Genomic DNA, 17,908 nt, shown 5'->3' with positions numbered 1-17,908 from the left:
TGCGGGTGGGGGGGGGGGGGGGCGCCCGGCCCGCTGGGGCGGGGGGGCGTGGGGGGGGGGGCGGCGGAGAGGTGGGAGCGGGCGGGGAGGACGTCGCTCGGGGCTGCGTCCTTGCTGCCGGGGCTTAGGGACGAAACCCTGGTCGGGCGGAGGGCCCGGGCCGCCTTCCTCTCCGGCTCGGCCTCCTTTGTGGGTTGGTGACGACCTCCGCCGACACCCGTCCCCCGTAGCTGGGCCTAGCTCTCTCCTGGCGCCCGTTGCCCGCGCCCCGAGCGCCCCCTTCCTGCCTCTGGGTCAGATTTATCGGGTGTCGGGCTCCTCTTCAGCCGCCCCCCGGGGTAATATGGAGCCTGAAGCGTTCTTGTTTCGCTGGCTCCGCGATGTCGACCTTTCTGGCAGAGATCTCGGCCCCCGTTCCCACCTTTCTACCTATTCCGGGGTGACTAGCGCTGTGTTCTTCGAGTCGGGCAAGGTAGGATCGGCTAGTCATTCCTATTTATCCTACAAGGTAACCTTTGTGCGCCGAGGGGTCTGGCTGCAGCTTCCCAAATCAATCCAGGTGTGCTAGGAGCTTTCCCTTTCAGGGCCTTCTGTGTATCTGTTTTAAGCAATCTTAGCTTGGCAGGTTCACTAACCGTGCTGCGTGCTGTGTTTCAGGAGTACATCTCTGTTCAAGGGGGCCATTCATCAGTTTGTCCATTTCATGTTACTATGTTAGCTTGGACAAGGGTGTCCTGTGTACTAACCATATATGTTTTTAAATGCCCTTATTTGAATTCTTCCATGCTCTTCTGTTTTTTGTTGTAACAAAACCCTACAGTTTCAAATGTGGGTGTTTGGGGGATCACTTTGAGAAATGCTTCTTGATACTTACTCTTTTTGTTACTGTCTTTTGTTCATATATTTTAAAAGGTTTTGCAGCTATTGTAATGATCTTTCCTGTGCATGAAAAAAAGGTAGTGGGGTAGAGAATAGAGGACATGGAGGCTCCCTGCACAAAACGCCGTTCTCCCCAGACCCTCCATTTTGTAGTGGAGGGGCCCCCCTTCATAGCTGTGTCATTTTTGGCTTTGAATTGTGCTAGAACCATTGCCGGGTTAGCATGTAAGTTTCACACGTTCTGATGTGAATGATACAAGGCCAATGAAAATCTCTTCTGTACCTGCATTTCCAACAATAATAAAAGTATTCAGGAGCCCCAAAACAATGCAGAGGTTTGCACTGCTTTTTAAATCTCCTGCTTAAGATTTTATGTCAGTAGCAGAATTTGCGTCCATCATGGCAATAGTTACGCAATAAGCACAGAGACCTTTTAATTGAACTTCAGTGTTTAGAAACCTCTATATGAATAATAAAGAATAAAACATATACTGATACCTTTCAGAAATGCACAAATGACTATAATAGATTGGCTTTTTGTGCATAACATTATGTACATGTCAATGCACTTGCTAGCTTTTCTGTAATGGTTGTTAAGTCATTTTTGCCTGAAGTAGTCGCATGTGATTATGATTTTTGTAACTTATCCTGTTATGATCACTGAGATTGTATGGAGTTTGCACGACAACAGAAATTTCATAGTTGATCATGTAATAGTAACTGTATTGTTCGCATTGAAGTCACAGAACTTTTAACTGTATAAGAGGCAAGTTACCTTAGCTTTTGACCATGATAAAACCTTTTATGATTCTCCCCTCCCCCTAGAGCAGTACTGCTTAACCGTGACGGGAGGGAAGTGTTAATCTGCTGTGGGACCAATAAAACAAAATGATAGGCTAAATTCCTGAATTTGTGGCATTTGCAGTTCATTTGGAATACTGCTTAAATGCAGTTCCAGGCATGATTTAAAGAGTAGTTTGCAAAAGAGGCCATATATTTTAAAAGAAATGTGATTCTGTCTGGATAACAGTTGTGAGGTTTTGCAGTGATAGCTTTATAAGCATGTGGAATATGTATGAACTTACTTTCTAGAAGCAAAAGAATGTATCTGTAGCCAATATCTAGAGAACTTTTTAGGAAGCTGACTTTGGGGGGCGGATCTTCAGTGTGTAACTTTGTGTTTCTTTTTTCCAAAACTTCCTATGTCCTGTTTTACTGGAGAAAAAATAAAATTATGATGCTCTCTTTCCAAAATTAAAACACATGGAGTATTTTTAAACATTAATTTAAATTAAGAGGGGAGTAAATGTAATGATACTTCTTATTTTATTGAATTATTTATCTAATATAAATATGCCCAAAAATATTAATTGGGTCTATGCCTAAGACTAGGCCACAATTCTAGTCTCAGGGTTTGTGGTTCAAAGTTAAGGCAATGCATTATGTTGATAAACAAGTTAGAAAAGTGTGGAGGGGAAGGATACTGCAAAAGGACAAAACTGACATTTCTAGCAAATACAGGATTTGCAAAAATTTTAGAAGTTTTTTTTGTGGGTGGGTTTTCTTGTTTTTTTGTTTGTTTGTTTTTAAACTCGATGGAAGCCTGGTCTAATTCAGCCCATGCATGAAGTTAGAAGACATTCACTCCTGTATGGAGGGGTTTGTTTTGTTTTTAAACGAAGTGGTGGGCTAATTCACAGGGAGACAAATACCAACTTTGTTGAAAAGTGAGGACTACAGGACACCCCCTGCCGCCATAATTAGCAGAAAGAAAAGATTAGGTCTTATGAAAAAAAAAATTTATTTGCGGGAGCATGAAATGGCTTACATGATCTGACTAGATCAGCTCAAGGTAGTATTTTGGCAGTTACTTGTTACCTAAATAAAAACACAGTTTTATGTTTTGGGACGACATGAAACTGTATTGAGAGAAGTGAATGATTTTATTTTGCGTTTTAACTTCTACTGTGATGAATAATGGATGCTGTATGTTTTATGTTTTCTTTCTGAGTGGTGTGGTGGTAGTCTGCCAATGCTTGAAAACATACAGGATTTGTAATATTGCTATTACAAAAGAAAAAGAAAAAGTTTGATTGTTTTATAAAAAAACCAAAATGTAGGGATGTTTTAAATAAATTCAGTAAGGAAATCAGTTTTAAACTGACTTATCTCTTACTGTGAAAAATAACGAACTTTGTTATTTCTGCTGATGTGATCAGTTTGTCATGATCTAACAGTTATATCCAAAAAACAGAAGGTAAGGATTTTGTATGTGTCTTAGAGTGTCGTAATGTTAATTAGTAAGGCAGCATCATAGAGCTTAGGTAGCAATGGCCATTCACTTCCTACAAATTGTTCAGAGACCTTGTTCAAAACTGTACATGCTTTGAATTTAATTAATCCAGCTACTGATGTATAATAATATCTAATACAAATACGTCAATGTACATCATGTGGTAGTTTCGAGTGTTTTCCTGCCCGAATTGTAAGTTGGTCAGGATGTGGTCATCTTATCTGTCACTTTCTATTTTGTTCAGACCTTTTGCTGTCTAAATACAATTTATTAAATTATGTGCATTTGTTTTGGTACTGTCAGGTATTGTGTAGAGATTGAGTTGGAATCTGTGTGTGACTGCTTATTATGCTGATCAGTCTGGACTCCTTGTAGACCTGTTTGTGTAGATGTATACTGTCCTTTGTGGTGAAATTGTGTTGTGTTGTATAGTGTCTTTCACAATAAGATGCTGGTCTATGACTGTAGCCCATATGGACATTTAGAATACACATACAATGGCAAGCACTTACTATTAGGCTCATAGCTTACCTTGTTTTGTGATAGATTAAACACATGGAGGACCCTTTAGTGGGGAAGTATGGCTTTAATAATGTACTTGGCTGGCAGTTTATGCAGTATGTTAAGCCTCAAGATAAACTGAAGAAGCTTAACATTCTGTGAATGCTAAATCTTGAGACTTGATCTTTCAAGCACTCGCAACATGTTTGTTACTTTACTTGCATGAGGAATGTCACAGTGTTGAGTTAGAGGGCTGAGAGTCAGGAAAACAGACTTTAGTTGTGGTTTTGCCATCCTGACTGCAAAATGCAGCTGATTGTACTTTATCTCAACTAGAGAACTACCCGCATCAGTTAAATTATGCATATACTTAAATGTTTGCAGGCACATGCACTTTGTGATAATTACTGCCATATACTATGTGTGGGAGTGTAATTGAGGATATAGGACGTTGTGTATGAATTGAGAGGCTTAGGTTCAGTTGCTGGCTCTGCCATGCAAACTTGTTCGGTAAGCGCTCAACATTGCTTCAGAATTTGTTATTTAAGCAAATCTATCCCAGCTTAGTCCAAAACAAATTGGAAACATTGGTTTCAGAAGTGATTCTGTGATTTCTTGTCGTTGTTGTTGTTATGTTTACTTTCTAGGTTATCCTATTTTTTAATTGTATTTTACATGTACTACACAGTTTTACCTTTGGATGAAGGAATGTAGGTTTTAGTAGAGTAGGGAAGTTCTCCATCCTAGCTTGCAGCAGTGAACTACAAGATTAGAGTACTCCTAACAGACAACAGACAGTTTGGGTCTGTTGAACTGAAAAGTGGACCTGATAAATTTCCATTGTACTGGGCATTGTGTAAGTGGGGAATTATTGATGTGTCCTTTTTCTGAGTTGATTAATTGTACTAATACTGACATTTTTATTCCTGTGAATGTGCAAGTATTTTGATTTTAATTTATGATGCACTCAGTTGAGACCAGATGAACTAATCTCACAGCTTGTCGGTACTGGAAGGGAGGGCTTCTGCCTTGTCTTCATTCACCAGGGCTCTTTCTACTCTGGTGCTTACCTGATCTCCTGGTAAGCTGCTTCAACTTGCAAAGTTGGCAGAAGACTTGTTTTCTGACCAGTTTTCTGCCAGGTTTGTCAGTTTAACTGATTTAACTGACATGAGGGCTAGAATTGTGTGGCCAAGAAGGGAGGAAGTAGCAGTGAATGTGTCCATTTCTGCAGCAACAAGCCATTAAATCTGCTCAGCTGTGCTGCCTGACAGCACCTTCAGAAAAGGTCATCCTCCTTTGGAGACAGAGTAGCTGTATAAAAGAATATAAGCACAATTATTAATTTAGATCCAAAGAGTAATACCAACATCTTTTTTTTTCTACTACCAAAATTTTCCCATGTAGACTTTCACCAAAAAACCCACTTTTTTCCAATTTAATAATTCATTGGGTTTTAATTATAACTATAAAGCAGGCTGTTTTTCAGACTGATCTTAAATACAGATACAACTGATCTTGTTACATTGATCAAACAGATTTGTGTCTTAAAGTAATGTGAGGTTTATAGTAGTATTGTTTTGGTATTGCTGGAAAGGCAATTGGAAGAGGTTAAAACTCTTATTTTGTATTAAGATGTACTTAAGTGAACTCTTCAGTCCAAGCAGACAGGGTTGTTGCTCATGTAATGTGGTTGATGATATCACCTTGTGACATCAGGGTCAAAGTGTGCATCTCAGTAGACAATTGTTTTTTGAATTAGATGTTTCACTTTACTGTTATTTGTATACAGAGCTTAGACATGAGTACTTATAGGGTAACTTCTTTATGGAGGAATAGTAATTAAAATTTAAGAAAATCTGACTTAGATCAAATTGATACACTCTTTGGGGACAGCTGGGAAAAAAATCTATTGCCTCTTTAAAAAAAAAGTGCACTTACTATTCATGAAAAATAAAATAAATTACCTATTCCCCTATTTTGCTGTCTCTTTCTGGTTATTTCCAAATATATTGCATTCTCTTCAATAGCATTTAGAACATCTTAGCCATACCATTGCTTTTTACTGAGCTTGCATGTTTCTGCTGATTATATGTGAAACTGCCTGTTTTCCAGTTGTCTTTAAAGGGTGCATATACCTTGTATTTGCTAATTATAATCCTTTGATTGCTGAAACAGCTGTTTAGTCCTGCTACAGAGGTAATAATCTGTATAGCATGCAAATAGAATGAGTAACGAATTGCTACAGAATCCTTCTTTTCTGCTTATTTTTCATTGTAAGCCTCTGTAATAATTGTACATACATGCCTTATTTGAGCACATGCTTAAAATCGCTCCCACAGGAAATTGTAGTCTTGCCATCTTATGCAGGAATATGATGTAACTCTGATACTGTCTTCAGTTTCTGCACATGAAAGACTTTTTGATGAAAAATATGTGAAACTTTTGGTTGAAAATTTGCAAGTGTGAAGAAAATGCTTAAGATATTCATTGGTGTCTGTTATAGGTAAATCACTACCTTTTTTAAAATACTATTGCTTCTAAATGTGAAACTGCTTTTGAAGCCTCATGCTGGGGTGACAATAGTGGTAAAGGAGAGGGAAAATCCTTATAGCTTGGAAGCATGTCCATTTCTAAGCTGTCAGCGTAGTGGAGAAGCCTGCTCCTTAAGCGTTTATTTTATAGCACACACAACTATTATTTTATTTCATGGAACAGTCTGTACAGTATTTAGTGTACTTTTTACATATGGCTAATTTGAGGGAGCTTTCAGAGTGACTGAAGACAACGTAATGTGACAGGTCTTTACGTCCTATAGTGGATTCTCTTAGTGACCAGAACAGGTAAAATTCTGTTTTACCATTGCTAAAACATTGCATCAAGAAATCATGCACATAGCTTAATGTTAAAAATTTTTTACAGGTCGGAGTTTGAAAATGATCGTAGTCATAGTATTTCTATGAGAAGCATTTCCTCATTGGTTAACAGTAGTAGGTTAATGCTAGCACTTCCATGGTTCCTTTCACATACTAAAATTGCCTTGTACTCTCCCTTTTCTGTGTGTAAGCATGTATAATGTTAGGAAGAATATTTTTTTAAGTATGTGATATATATGTGTATGAGAACTGTTGGGAGTCTTGCATTTCCTTGCTGTGGAACTTCTGTGAATTAGTGTTTACTCTTTGAAATTTAAAATGTAGTCAGCCATTTAAACGGCCCAAATGTGAAGTTATTTCAGCCAGAACAGCAACAAAAAAAGAGCCCCAAAATGTTCCTGTGTGTATGCTAATATCTAACTATTTGTGTGGTTTCTCATTTTTTATATATTTCTTTTATTTCAGCGTGCAACTATGTCGCACTCTCAGTGAAAACAAAAGCCATGATACTATGGGTTTCAGAGGTAAGTTTTGTGGGGGTTTGGTTATTTTGAATTAAATAAAAGCCTGGAAACAGTTGATCCTGGTACCCCTGCATGTATCTGCTTGGAACATTCATATATGGTGACCATTAATGCACGCTAAAGGCGAATACTACAGATGGTAGGGCAATACAAACATCCACAGCTAGGTCTGTCTTCAGATGTCCAGGTGAGAGATTTCTTAGGCAGTAGTAAATGGTGGTGGGGTAGTCCAGTACTTGGCCTGTGCTATAGAAAATGGAATTCCATTTTGCAAACTCAACATACAACTAGATTTTATTCTGAAAGTTAAATTTATGAACACTAATGTATGCAAGTGCGATAGTATACTGCAGAAAGTAATTTTTACGACAGTACCAGAGTTAGGCATTTTCTCCTTTGTTAGTGAAAGACACAGCTGTTTTTAAGTTTTAAATTTGCACTTTAAGAAATCTTTAAAGAAAAATTAAATTTTTGTTTGCTTTGCAGAATGTGTTGAAAGAAAAGCTTCCATATTACTAAGACCACAAATGTGCTATGCTGTTTTGATGGTGCTTTGGGTTGTTGCTAAAATAGTCATAATGGGCAATTGTAATAGCAGAAAAGATAAACCAAAACATTTCAATGTAAATTATAAGTAAGAAGAATTTATTGTTCAACAAAGCAAAATCACTGTTCCTAAAGTTTTTGAAGAAAGGCCACCAGATATTCTCTGTTCTAGAGAGAGGTTGACAGTTTCTATATGCTGTTTTCTTTTTCTTTGTTCTTGCTGACAGAATCTAAAAGATGCAGTGGGAATGACTAGGTAGATACATGCAGTGGCTATATTGGAGGAACTAATAGACAGTAGAAATAGTTGAAGTCCTTCTGGTGATGGAAAAAATGTGAAAATATGGATAATCTGGAGTGAGGTGCTGACTGCTGAGTATTTGTTTCAGTCCATGTGACCTGGATCCAGTTCTGCAAACTGCACTGGCACTTGCATTTCTGCCTTTTAGTTCCAGAAGGACATTAATTGAAATCCGGTATACCAACCACAAACTTACGGAGACAGGCCAGATTTGGTTGTGTACCTGTGCACCAAATTCTCCACAATGTGGGGAGCCACTTGCAGAGGCATGTCTGAGGGTATGCTTATGGCTGGTTTGGGTTCATCATAAGTTATTAAATTGGGTACTGCACCAAACTGTCCTCTTGAATTGGCCTTCAAAGTAGTAGAGTTATGTTTTATGGAGAACTGATGTCTAAACCAATCCTGCTATATTCAAGTGTTTAGCAGTTAGTGTTCTTTGCCAAAAGCACTGTGATAGGTAAAATTAACTTGTCCATTTAAAAAATAAATCAATCTGCTTCTAATGCAGCTACAGTGGTCTGCAGTCACAAAGTTATTGAGTACTTGGTTTAAGTCATTAAGATCTGTAACTTGTATACCCATTGTGAATATTGTTTATTGAGCAAACCACATGGTACAAGTGCGGGGTGAAAGCATGAGGTTTTTTTATTTTTCATATACTAGAAAGTATAGCAACATTGTGGTGTATTACTTAAGAAACAATTCCTTACTAGTTTACCATAGCTGTTTTTGCAACCGCCATGTTTAACGTTGCAAGTTTTTTCTCAAATGCAGTACCTCTGTTTAGTGTTTTGGCTTAATATAAGCTTTTGTAAAACAGCATTCTTCAGTTATGGGAGATTTTCCTTAAAAAGATAAATTAAAAAAAAATCCTTGTTAAGCATTTTTTTTCTCCCAATTAAATTTTACTTTCTCCTAGAGAACTGGTTTTTGAAAGCATATCTGTGATGAGATATGATTAAGAAAAAGTACTGGAATGTTTTCTATGTATTATATTTTTATATATATATGTGTGTGTGTATATATGTATAATATATTTATGTGAATTATAAGTTAAAGGTGTCTTTGTTAAACCAACTGCCAAGACTTAAGTAATTACATGCAGGACTAGTTTTTCATCCCATTTTACTGTTATTCCATAAACTCTCTAGGGAAAGTGGATCATCTCTTACTATCTGCTTGTGTGAAGTCTTATATATTGATGCTCAAATTTAATGTATCAGCAGTAATAAAGTAATCCCCCTCATTGATAAGAGAAGCATATCCTCTTTACTTGCAGGGTGTCTGAAGTCTACAGCATTACTGTAAACATTGCTTTAAAAGTTAGACCAAGGATTACCTAATATGTTTCTTAATCATCTGTTTTCTTTCAACAGACATCCAACAGGCTTTGTATGAACTCGCATACCATGTTGTCAGGGGAAACTTAAAGCATGATCAAGCTTCTAATGTTCTTGGTGATGTCATAGTAAGTATAGATTTGTAATAATTGCAGACTTACTAAATTTTTAGTTTGTTACGAAAGTTCGAATGAAAATCAGGCAGGATAATAATTCAACAGACTTCTTTTTCCATGTCTAAAAAGTCATTCTTGTCAAGTCCTTTTTCTTCATTTGTGTGCACTTGAAATATATGTAGTCCGTCAGGGTTTCGTTTTTTCTTCTGCTTTTTGTGGTGAGGAATAGCTGTATTCATTTTAGCATAAATTAAAAATTAAATAATTTTTTAAGGGCCTACGAAGACTGAAGTTTCTAATAAATGCTAAAAATAGATTTCACTTGCTTACGCAGCATGTCTGTAATGCCACCTACTGGTTTTTATAATTTAGATCTTTCTTGCAGTGTAACAATGGGCATCTGCCATTTTACTATTGAGTTGTTCAAGTCCCATGACTGCCTTTAAAATAATGCATTAGACTTGTTTTTTGTTTGAAAAAGTTTTTCTTAAAATGCTTTGGATAAATAGAGAAAGTGGGGAAAAGGGTATTTTCCTCTAAACTTCTAAGGTTACCAAATGTTGGTGTTTCTCAAAAAAAGAAAGGGACAAAAGAAATATCTTCTAAAAATGATTTCTTATTCTTTTTGAGTTTTTAGATTGCTGTTTTGACATGTATAGACCATGAAGAAAAAATACCTTTTGCAGTAATCTATTATAGAATCACTTTTTTACATTTTTAAGCTTCTGCATTGGGTTTGAGAGTAGTCAAGGCTGAAGTGCACCTTGCTGTTGGGGTAACATGATAATGTTTGATCTTTAGTTAGTGTAGGAAATTGTAATTTGCTTGGTGCCTGAGAAAGTATAGTTTACTGTATAGGCTGGTGCTGTTCTTCAGACAGGGAGTTCCATTGTACTAGAGAACTGGGGGTAGTAACTAGAGGGTTTTGTCCATGGCCACTAGATAATCTTTTAAATTACATTAAAATATTATGTTATTTCATTACATATCAATAATTAGTACAGCACTTACGTTAGATATTAGTCAATAATGGAGCCGCCTCTTCATGAATTGATCTGAATTATTAATTATTATTCATATAATCAGATTAATAACACAGATTATTATTACTGAACTTATATGATGAAGTGTTGTTTTATATAATGGAATAAGAATTTTCTAAGTGTACTTATTGGAGTTTCTGTATTCAGTAAGTGTGGTCTTTTTCTTTTTTAGGAATTTCGGGAAGACATGCCTTCTATCCTAGCTGATGTATTCTGCATATTAGGTAAGTTAGGTTCCCTTACTTTCCGCATTGCAACAGATTTGTAGAAATAACATGCTTTTTGTGTTTGCTTGTTGGCTTCAGGAAATTTCATTAAATCTGTAAAGCATGACTTCTCTTTACAAAATGTGTCTTGATTTTTTCCTCAGAGTATCTGCATCTCAGTCGTTAATGTCTTTTTCATTCTGCTTTGTTCTGTTACAGTTTCCAGGAGTTTACCTATTACAGGCAGTGGAAATTGATCTGCCAAGAATAGTTAAAAGGAGCTAGCTTGTTGGATGTTAGCTAATGGAATCAGTGACTTAGTGTTGTTATCATTCTTATAAGTATTTTAGTAAAAGTCAACTTACTGGTGGGTAGATCCTCTGTTCTCAGAATATGTTCTGTAAATATTTTTGTCTGTACAGTCACTCTTAGTGAAGTGGAGCTTGTACTAATTGTCCAGAAATCTAAAGGCAAATGACATAATTTGCCAAGTTACTATCTGCCAACCGAGCAGGCTTTAAAGATGTGTACTTCTTATCCTGGTAATAACTTCTGGATTTTTATGTTGTAATGTTAATCCCAAACTGTTTCTCTCATGCTTTTAAAATTTTTATCCTGTATACTTTTTTCCAGATCATAGTTTTAACTGCTTGCAGTTTCTATCTTGTTCTATGTCTCTATTTTTTTTTTTCAACAAATTTCAGCAAATTCTTTTGACAGTCTGCTCATCACAGATCCTGGTTGTTATGTAAACTGAAGGAGTGTGGTGTCTTCTGTGCTGTGGCTGCCTGTGCAGAGGCACCTACTTAAGTTTCCATGTGCAGCCTCAGTTCTGTAACATCTAAATGACGAATTTCGACTTCTTTTTTTTCATAATGTTTCATTCTGTGTACTTGTATAATCTTTTTGTAATAATTAGCTTTTATAATGCAGGATTACACTGGTACCCTTTCGTTTTTTAAGCTGGGTTAGAAAACTTAGATTAGTTGCTTCTTGAACTACTGGAATAACTGAAACTAGTGTATCTGTCTGCCTTTTTGCTTTTTTTTGCTCTCCCCGCCTTTTTTTGCTCTCCCCGCCCCTTAAAATCAGTATGTAGCCAAATGCCATGTCTCCACTAGTAGCAGAGAAATAGTATGGCTGAGGAGCTAGGTTTCAAACTCTGGAATAAAGGACATTTGACAATTTCTTGCTTGTTTTTAATGAGTTTCCTCTAACACTTTTTCCCTCTAACCAGTATTTGCTACTATCAGGATATTTTTTTTTTACCCTAATGTCCTCATCTTATAGTTAATGTGTTTCATTATATGAGAATTTTATCAACTTTATCCACTCCTCCACATTCCCTGGACTGATTTTTTTCAGCAGATTCTTCTTTGGCTGAGAGGCTTGGCTGCTAGGTCCAGACTGATCTGGCAAGTCTGTTGCCTCCACTGCCACACTGCTACATCATTGGTTTTCAGTCTGTTTGGGAGCTTCTTTCTCAGATTTTTGTTGTTGATGTTTTCTCTATGGGTCTAGTTTTTCTGTGGGTATGGGGCAGGGGGGATGTTAAGTTGTTGGTTTGTTTTGGTTTGGGGTTGGTTTGTTTTGTTGTTGTTGTTTGGTTTTTTTTTTGTAATGTCTGCCTTGCATTCTTTCATTGTGTTTCCCACTCCTTTTGCAGCTCCCTGCTTCCTGTAATGATGTGCTTTTTTAAACTACTTTAGACAGGTGTGCTTCCTTGGCCATTGTTTTATGGACTGTCTTCCCACAGGAGTGAATTTATGAATTGCATTCAGTAATTGACAATGCAAAAGAAAAGAATGGAAATACAGAAGCAGAGCTAGTAAAAGACTGCAGACCAGGCAGTAAATGGTAGTTACTCTGAAGACACAGGGAAAAAGACTAGAACATTACATTAAGGCTAGGATCACACAGTTCTTTTTAGCGATTCATAATTCTCTTCTTTCGTGCTTATTATTGATTCTTAATGCTAGCCATAAACCTTATTGCAACAGAGAGAAGGGCAAGAAAAATTATTATGGCATTCCTCCGGTTCCTGTTTTACCTTTTCATGCTATTTGTGGATGTGTGAGAATTGTCATCAAAATATTCTGTGGATCTTGAGGTGGATGAATAGCTGGAAAGTGGCAAGAAGCTCACATGTTATAAACAAGCTGCTTTGCATTGTGTTATTGTTAGAATTTGTTGGAATAGGTATAAAAAGAAGAAAGTCTTATAAATTCTACAAGTAATGATTTCTTTTTCCCTTTTTTTTTTTTTCCATCTTCCTTTATACTAGATATTGAAACAAGTTGTTTAGAAGAAAAAAGTAAGAGGGATCATTTTACCCAACTGGTATTAGCCTGTTTGGTAAGTTGCACTTAGAAAGTCTTTTGGTAAAAGTATATGCCAAAATCTGACACGAAAAATCAGAGAGTTTTGAAGCGCCTACCCCCTGGAAAAGACTATTAAAATGCTTTAACAAATTCCTGAATACCTTAAAAATGCATTTTCAAAGCGTTACGGTAGAGTAATATAGTATAGTTGTCCCTTGAATTCTTTTAAGAGTGTTGAGAGAAACTTTTCCCGTCAGTTTAATGGAAATTTTGCTTCTGAAGTATGTTTTGAATTAGACTACTTCTTTATGCAACCTCCTCTGAATATAGAAGTGGCATTCCTAACCACATGGAATAAGCTTGATTTGTAGGAAAATTCAGCATACAAAACCAAGGCTTTTCTCCCAGAATGTGAGAGGATGGGTATAAGCTTTGTAAATACAGTTCTTGATAATAATATCCCTAGATGCTTTGCAATGTGTACTTTGTAACAGCAATTAGTCTCTAGGGCTTGTTTCTTCAAGGTGCTGTTGTATATAAAATCTACCACTGTAGAATTTCAGTTTCAGTTAAATGGTTTCTCAGTTTTGTCCACGTCTGTCTTCAAAGCAGAATGCATTTAGTATCATGGTATATCATGATAGTTGAACTTTTTTTCATAGTCAGAACGCATATGTAGCCTAAAGTAATAATCAGATGTTTTTTAGGTCTTTGTAATTGACAATCTGATGTATTTTTTTGTTTTTTTTTGTTTTAGTATCTTGTATCTGACACTGTCCTGAAGGAGCGCTTAGATCCAGAGACACTGGAGTCATTAGGACTTATAAAGCAGTCTCAACAGTTCAATCAGAAATCTGTTAAAATAAAGACAAAACTGTTGTAAGTTTTGGGGCAAGGGTTATTTGGGGAGTGGGTGGGGGGGTACAGTGGTAATTAGTCTGGTAACAATGTTTTCTAACAATGAGTAATGTTTCTTTTAATAAAATACTCAATTTTCTTTAGGAAATGTGGTTTGCACTTTAACTTGTCATTGACAAAAGAACCTTGTTAGCCCGCTCAGTTTTCAAACTCCTGAGAAGTGTAAAATCTTTTTTTAATGTCACCTATTGCTACTGCTTTTGCTACAGCAATTCCGTATGTGCAGATTAAATACTTAGTATTTAATTTTATTTGTGACAAATGTGAACTTGCAGTATAAGAAAATTAATTATTGTTGTTGCATCAGTTAAGCATACACATTTGTTTTCATAAATAAGCAAATGTAATTACATTAGTTTTGGCAACACAGGATATATTTTTGTGGGTGTATGTTTGTTTTTTTCTCTGCATCCAATGTTTCAGTCTCGATCTCCAAGAACACCACTTGAAACTAGAATAGGTCCTTAAGCACAGACTGTTACAGAGCAGTTCTGCGACATAGTGTGTAAGAACAAGCTTTACCCTTAAGTATAAGCATAATCTTGCTTTTAAATAGTCTGCATTTGAAATAAAGAAGAGCTGGATTTGTTTGGAGAATGCTTGCTACCTCGCACGTATTCATTGTACTGCATTCTGTAATTTTTGCAATAGCTCAAGTAAATTACAAGTTCTTAAAAATGTGTTCAAAATTACCATTTTTTATAACATTTAATATTGGTAAGAGCATAAATAAGCTTCACTGTGGACATGTGTTACACAATAGTGTTTAATTTCTGTTTATTTGCAGTTATAAGCAACAGAAGTTTAATTTGTTAAGAGAGGAGAATGAAGGTTATGCAAAGCTCATTGCAGAACTGGGCCAAGACTTATCTGGAAATATCACTAGTGATTTAATCCTTGAAAATATCAAATCTTTAATAGGTAAGGAGTTTGAAGGAATATGGGCACTGGTTTTCCTACATGGTCTTACAACTACAGAGAGTGAATATAGGCTACTGTTTGAAATCATCTGTGGATCAAATAATACGTCATGCAGGCGTGTAGTGTGATAATAACACGTATTGGTAGATCACCTTGGATAGAATCATGACATTTGGAAGTTCCTGCTTCTGTGGCAAAATTAATTTGGGGAATGTTGTGTAGTTAAACATAATTTAGATACTGAATTTACAGTACAGCCTCAAATATGCATGCAGTGATTTTGATTCATTTCGGCAGTGTTTTTTGAGGATGTGCTTGTCATCTTTTAGCAAGCAGGTTGGAGCATAACAAAGTAATGCTTTTTGCTATTTTAAGGTTCTCAATTCAATGCATGAATATTCTTTTAGTCTTAAAGCAGTTGAACAAGTGATTCCTTCTGAAAAGAAATAAGTAGTAAATGTTCTTCCTTTATCTAGTTCTGATTGTGATTTGTCCATATTTCCAAGTTGAGTGTTGGTGACAGTGTTGCAGTCAAAGTGCAAAATACATTAAAAACAGGAAATATCTGTAATTCCCCATGTTTTACACTTCCTTTTTGAATGAAGAGTTTTATACAATATCATCAGTGCCTGTTTCATGTGGTACCAGTGCAGTAATAGTCAAAAGGCTATGTTACTATTTTATAAAAGATAATTTTTCATCTATCACAGATTTTTACCTGAGACTGTCAAATCCCTGTAATAGTAATACTTGTTTTGGACGAGAGCTAGAGAAAAGGATGGTTTTGCTAGTGATTACTATAAAAAATATACACTCACTTTGAGGAATTCTATAACAAAACATTTTTTTGTCTTCTGGAATTTTAGGAGTTGCAGATAGACTTCCTATAAATTGTCAATTCTTTTAAAGTACTGACTTGCAGTAGGTCCTGGTGTAGTGGAAATGGCTTTTGGGGAGGAAAGACTGATGCAATTATCTGTCTGCATAGTGGATGTGCCTGGATAAAACTTCCCATGGCACAGTGAAGAAAATAGTCTAGATGTGGATTCTTTTGATACAAGTAATATTTCTGTCTCAAGCACGTCTCCTGGAGTTTTGGTGGAAATGTTAATGTAGTAAAGTACAGGTATGATTACAACATTGGCTTAAGCTGATCTATACCATTCCTCTTGCTCCCCTCAAAATAAACAAACCGTTCTCCCTAATGCTAGCAGTGATACTGAATTGACAGGACAGTACAACCAGGTGGATCAGGGTCTAGCTCAAACCAGAACAATTTTTGGGGTGTAAAATGATTTCTAGCTGGCTGATTTGTGTGACTGCATGAATGTGTGCCAGCACAAGGGGAGAGGAAGCAGCCCATGCCTTTTGCTGGCACTGTGGTATTAGTGAGGTTGGGGTTTTACTTATTAAATGTTCACTTTAAGATGGTAATTTCTAGTTTTTCTGTAATCTGAATTGAAAGTCCTGTTTAGTATCTTTGCCTAATTCAATATTCAACACAAGTCAAAACAATTGATGCTGTATGTACAGATGATACAGATTGTTTTGCTGTAGATAAATCCAGGCTCAATTTTAACTGAAAAGAATTAACTTTAAAAACTAATGCATTTGTGGTTTAGTAACAGAATGAAGATGAAAAGTAGCAATGTTAAGCTTTTCTACTCTGTTCTTCTCCACTAGGATGTTTTAACCTTGATCCTAACAGAGTTTTGGATATTATCCTAGAAGTCTATGAGTGCAGGCCTGAGTATGATGACTTCTTTGTACCACTGATAGAGTCTTACATGTACATGTGTGAACCTCAAACTCTATGCCATATCCTTGGGTTCAAATTCAAATTTTATCAGGTAATGTATTTCCATTCTTAATTTTTTTTTTCGGTGGTTGGTTCTACTCAGTGTTGCTGCAGATTTCTTTTTTACATAGAAATTAATTTCCAAGTTGTAAAATTCCAGTATTAAAAGCAGTAATTTCATGAGTTGAGTGGAAGTCACTAATTTATTTTAGAGGATAGTGCTTAGCATTCTCCAAGACAGCTGAAAACAGTCTTGACACCTTCACTTTGAACTTGTATAGTTATATAAAGACTTGAATTAAAGAAGAGGTTGTACGTTATGAACAGAAGACTTGTTCCCAGGAGCGAAGAGCGTGTTTGCAAGGGAGTCATTGTTCATATTTGTTAAAATATTAAAGGTTGTTTTAAATGTACGATTAGGAATTGCATACAAGCACCATAAGGTGTGAAGATAATTAAATGTTTTTGTTTCTGAAAATTCTGATTGTGTATTGCAGTTAAGTCTAGTGGCTTTGGAGTAACAGCAGTTAAATAACACGATAACAAGGAGAACTGTGGATTAATGTTTCATCTGAACTTTGAGTAGTTTATTTTCTGTTTCATGACCTTCTGCAGTGGTCTGCTTTTTTTCTTAAATTTGCAATTTTGTCCTTTTTAGGATCCAAGTGGTGAGACACCTTCCTCCTTATACAGAGTTGCTGCTGTCCTTTTGCAACATAATCTCATAGATTTGGAAGATCTTTATGTTCATGTAAGTGACAGTGCTACTCTGTCAAATGCCAAAACTAAGAAAATTTTAAAAAGCAAGCCAGATATTTTACCCTATTCCTAAAGCTTCAGATTCAGGACATACTGTATAATACCTGCATATGTGCATGTTTAATGTCTTTTAAAATTTCCAGCACTTTCTAATGCTGCATATTCAAATCAACACACAGTGAAATACAAATGCTGATACACTTTCTTTGAATAATCTGTGTAGCATCCTCCAGATTGTTTACCTCCTGCCTGAATAGGAGGTAGGAGGTAAATGCCTGAGTATGCTTTAAATGCCCAAGTAACGTTCTTTAAGATCTAGACCCTTTGAGCGTTTTGCTTCACAAGATCAATTTTTGAAAGAAGTGGTAGGATGATCAGCTCTTAGTGTTCTTTGTTTAGTTTAATAGTAGGATTTTTTTTTAAACTCTTACGTATTCCTGAATAGGCCTCTCATTCCATCTACAAGAATTCTCACCATTTGTTAGGTTGAAAGAGGAAAATGGAGTTACTTGCTCAGATTTAATCAGAGAGACTTACCCTCTCCAGTCTGACAGTCTTAGAAG

General features: G+C 36.2%; 1 protein-coding gene across 2 annotated transcripts in view; it reads left to right on the top strand.

Moving 5' to 3' along the window:
- Positions 1-17,908, top strand: part of THOC2 (THO complex 2) — a 55,982-nt gene that overhangs the window by 240 nt on the left and 37,834 nt on the right. For both annotated transcript variants that reach the window (XM_010568974.1, XM_010568973.1), the window contains exons 2-9: positions 7,015-7,073; positions 9,300-9,391; positions 10,595-10,646; positions 12,913-12,983; positions 13,707-13,828; positions 14,655-14,788; positions 16,472-16,638; positions 17,245-17,337. In XM_010568974.1, the coding sequence (XP_010567276.1) occupies positions 7,015-7,073; positions 9,300-9,391; positions 10,595-10,646; positions 12,913-12,983; positions 13,707-13,828; positions 14,655-14,788; positions 16,472-16,638; positions 17,245-17,337 (790 nt within the window). The remainder of the gene's footprint in view (positions 1-7,014; positions 7,074-9,299; positions 9,392-10,594; positions 10,647-12,912; positions 12,984-13,706; positions 13,829-14,654; positions 14,789-16,471; positions 16,639-17,244; positions 17,338-17,908) is intronic.

This window comes from Haliaeetus leucocephalus, unplaced genomic scaffold, assembly GCF_000737465.1.
Source record: "Haliaeetus leucocephalus isolate CR32 unplaced genomic scaffold, Haliaeetus_leucocephalus-4.0 Scaffold262, whole genome shotgun sequence".
Taxonomy (NCBI): domain Eukaryota; kingdom Metazoa; phylum Chordata; class Aves; order Accipitriformes; family Accipitridae; genus Haliaeetus; species Haliaeetus leucocephalus.
The sequence above is the reverse complement of the archived record's forward strand: the minus strand, read 5'-3'. Positions and strand labels throughout refer to the sequence as shown.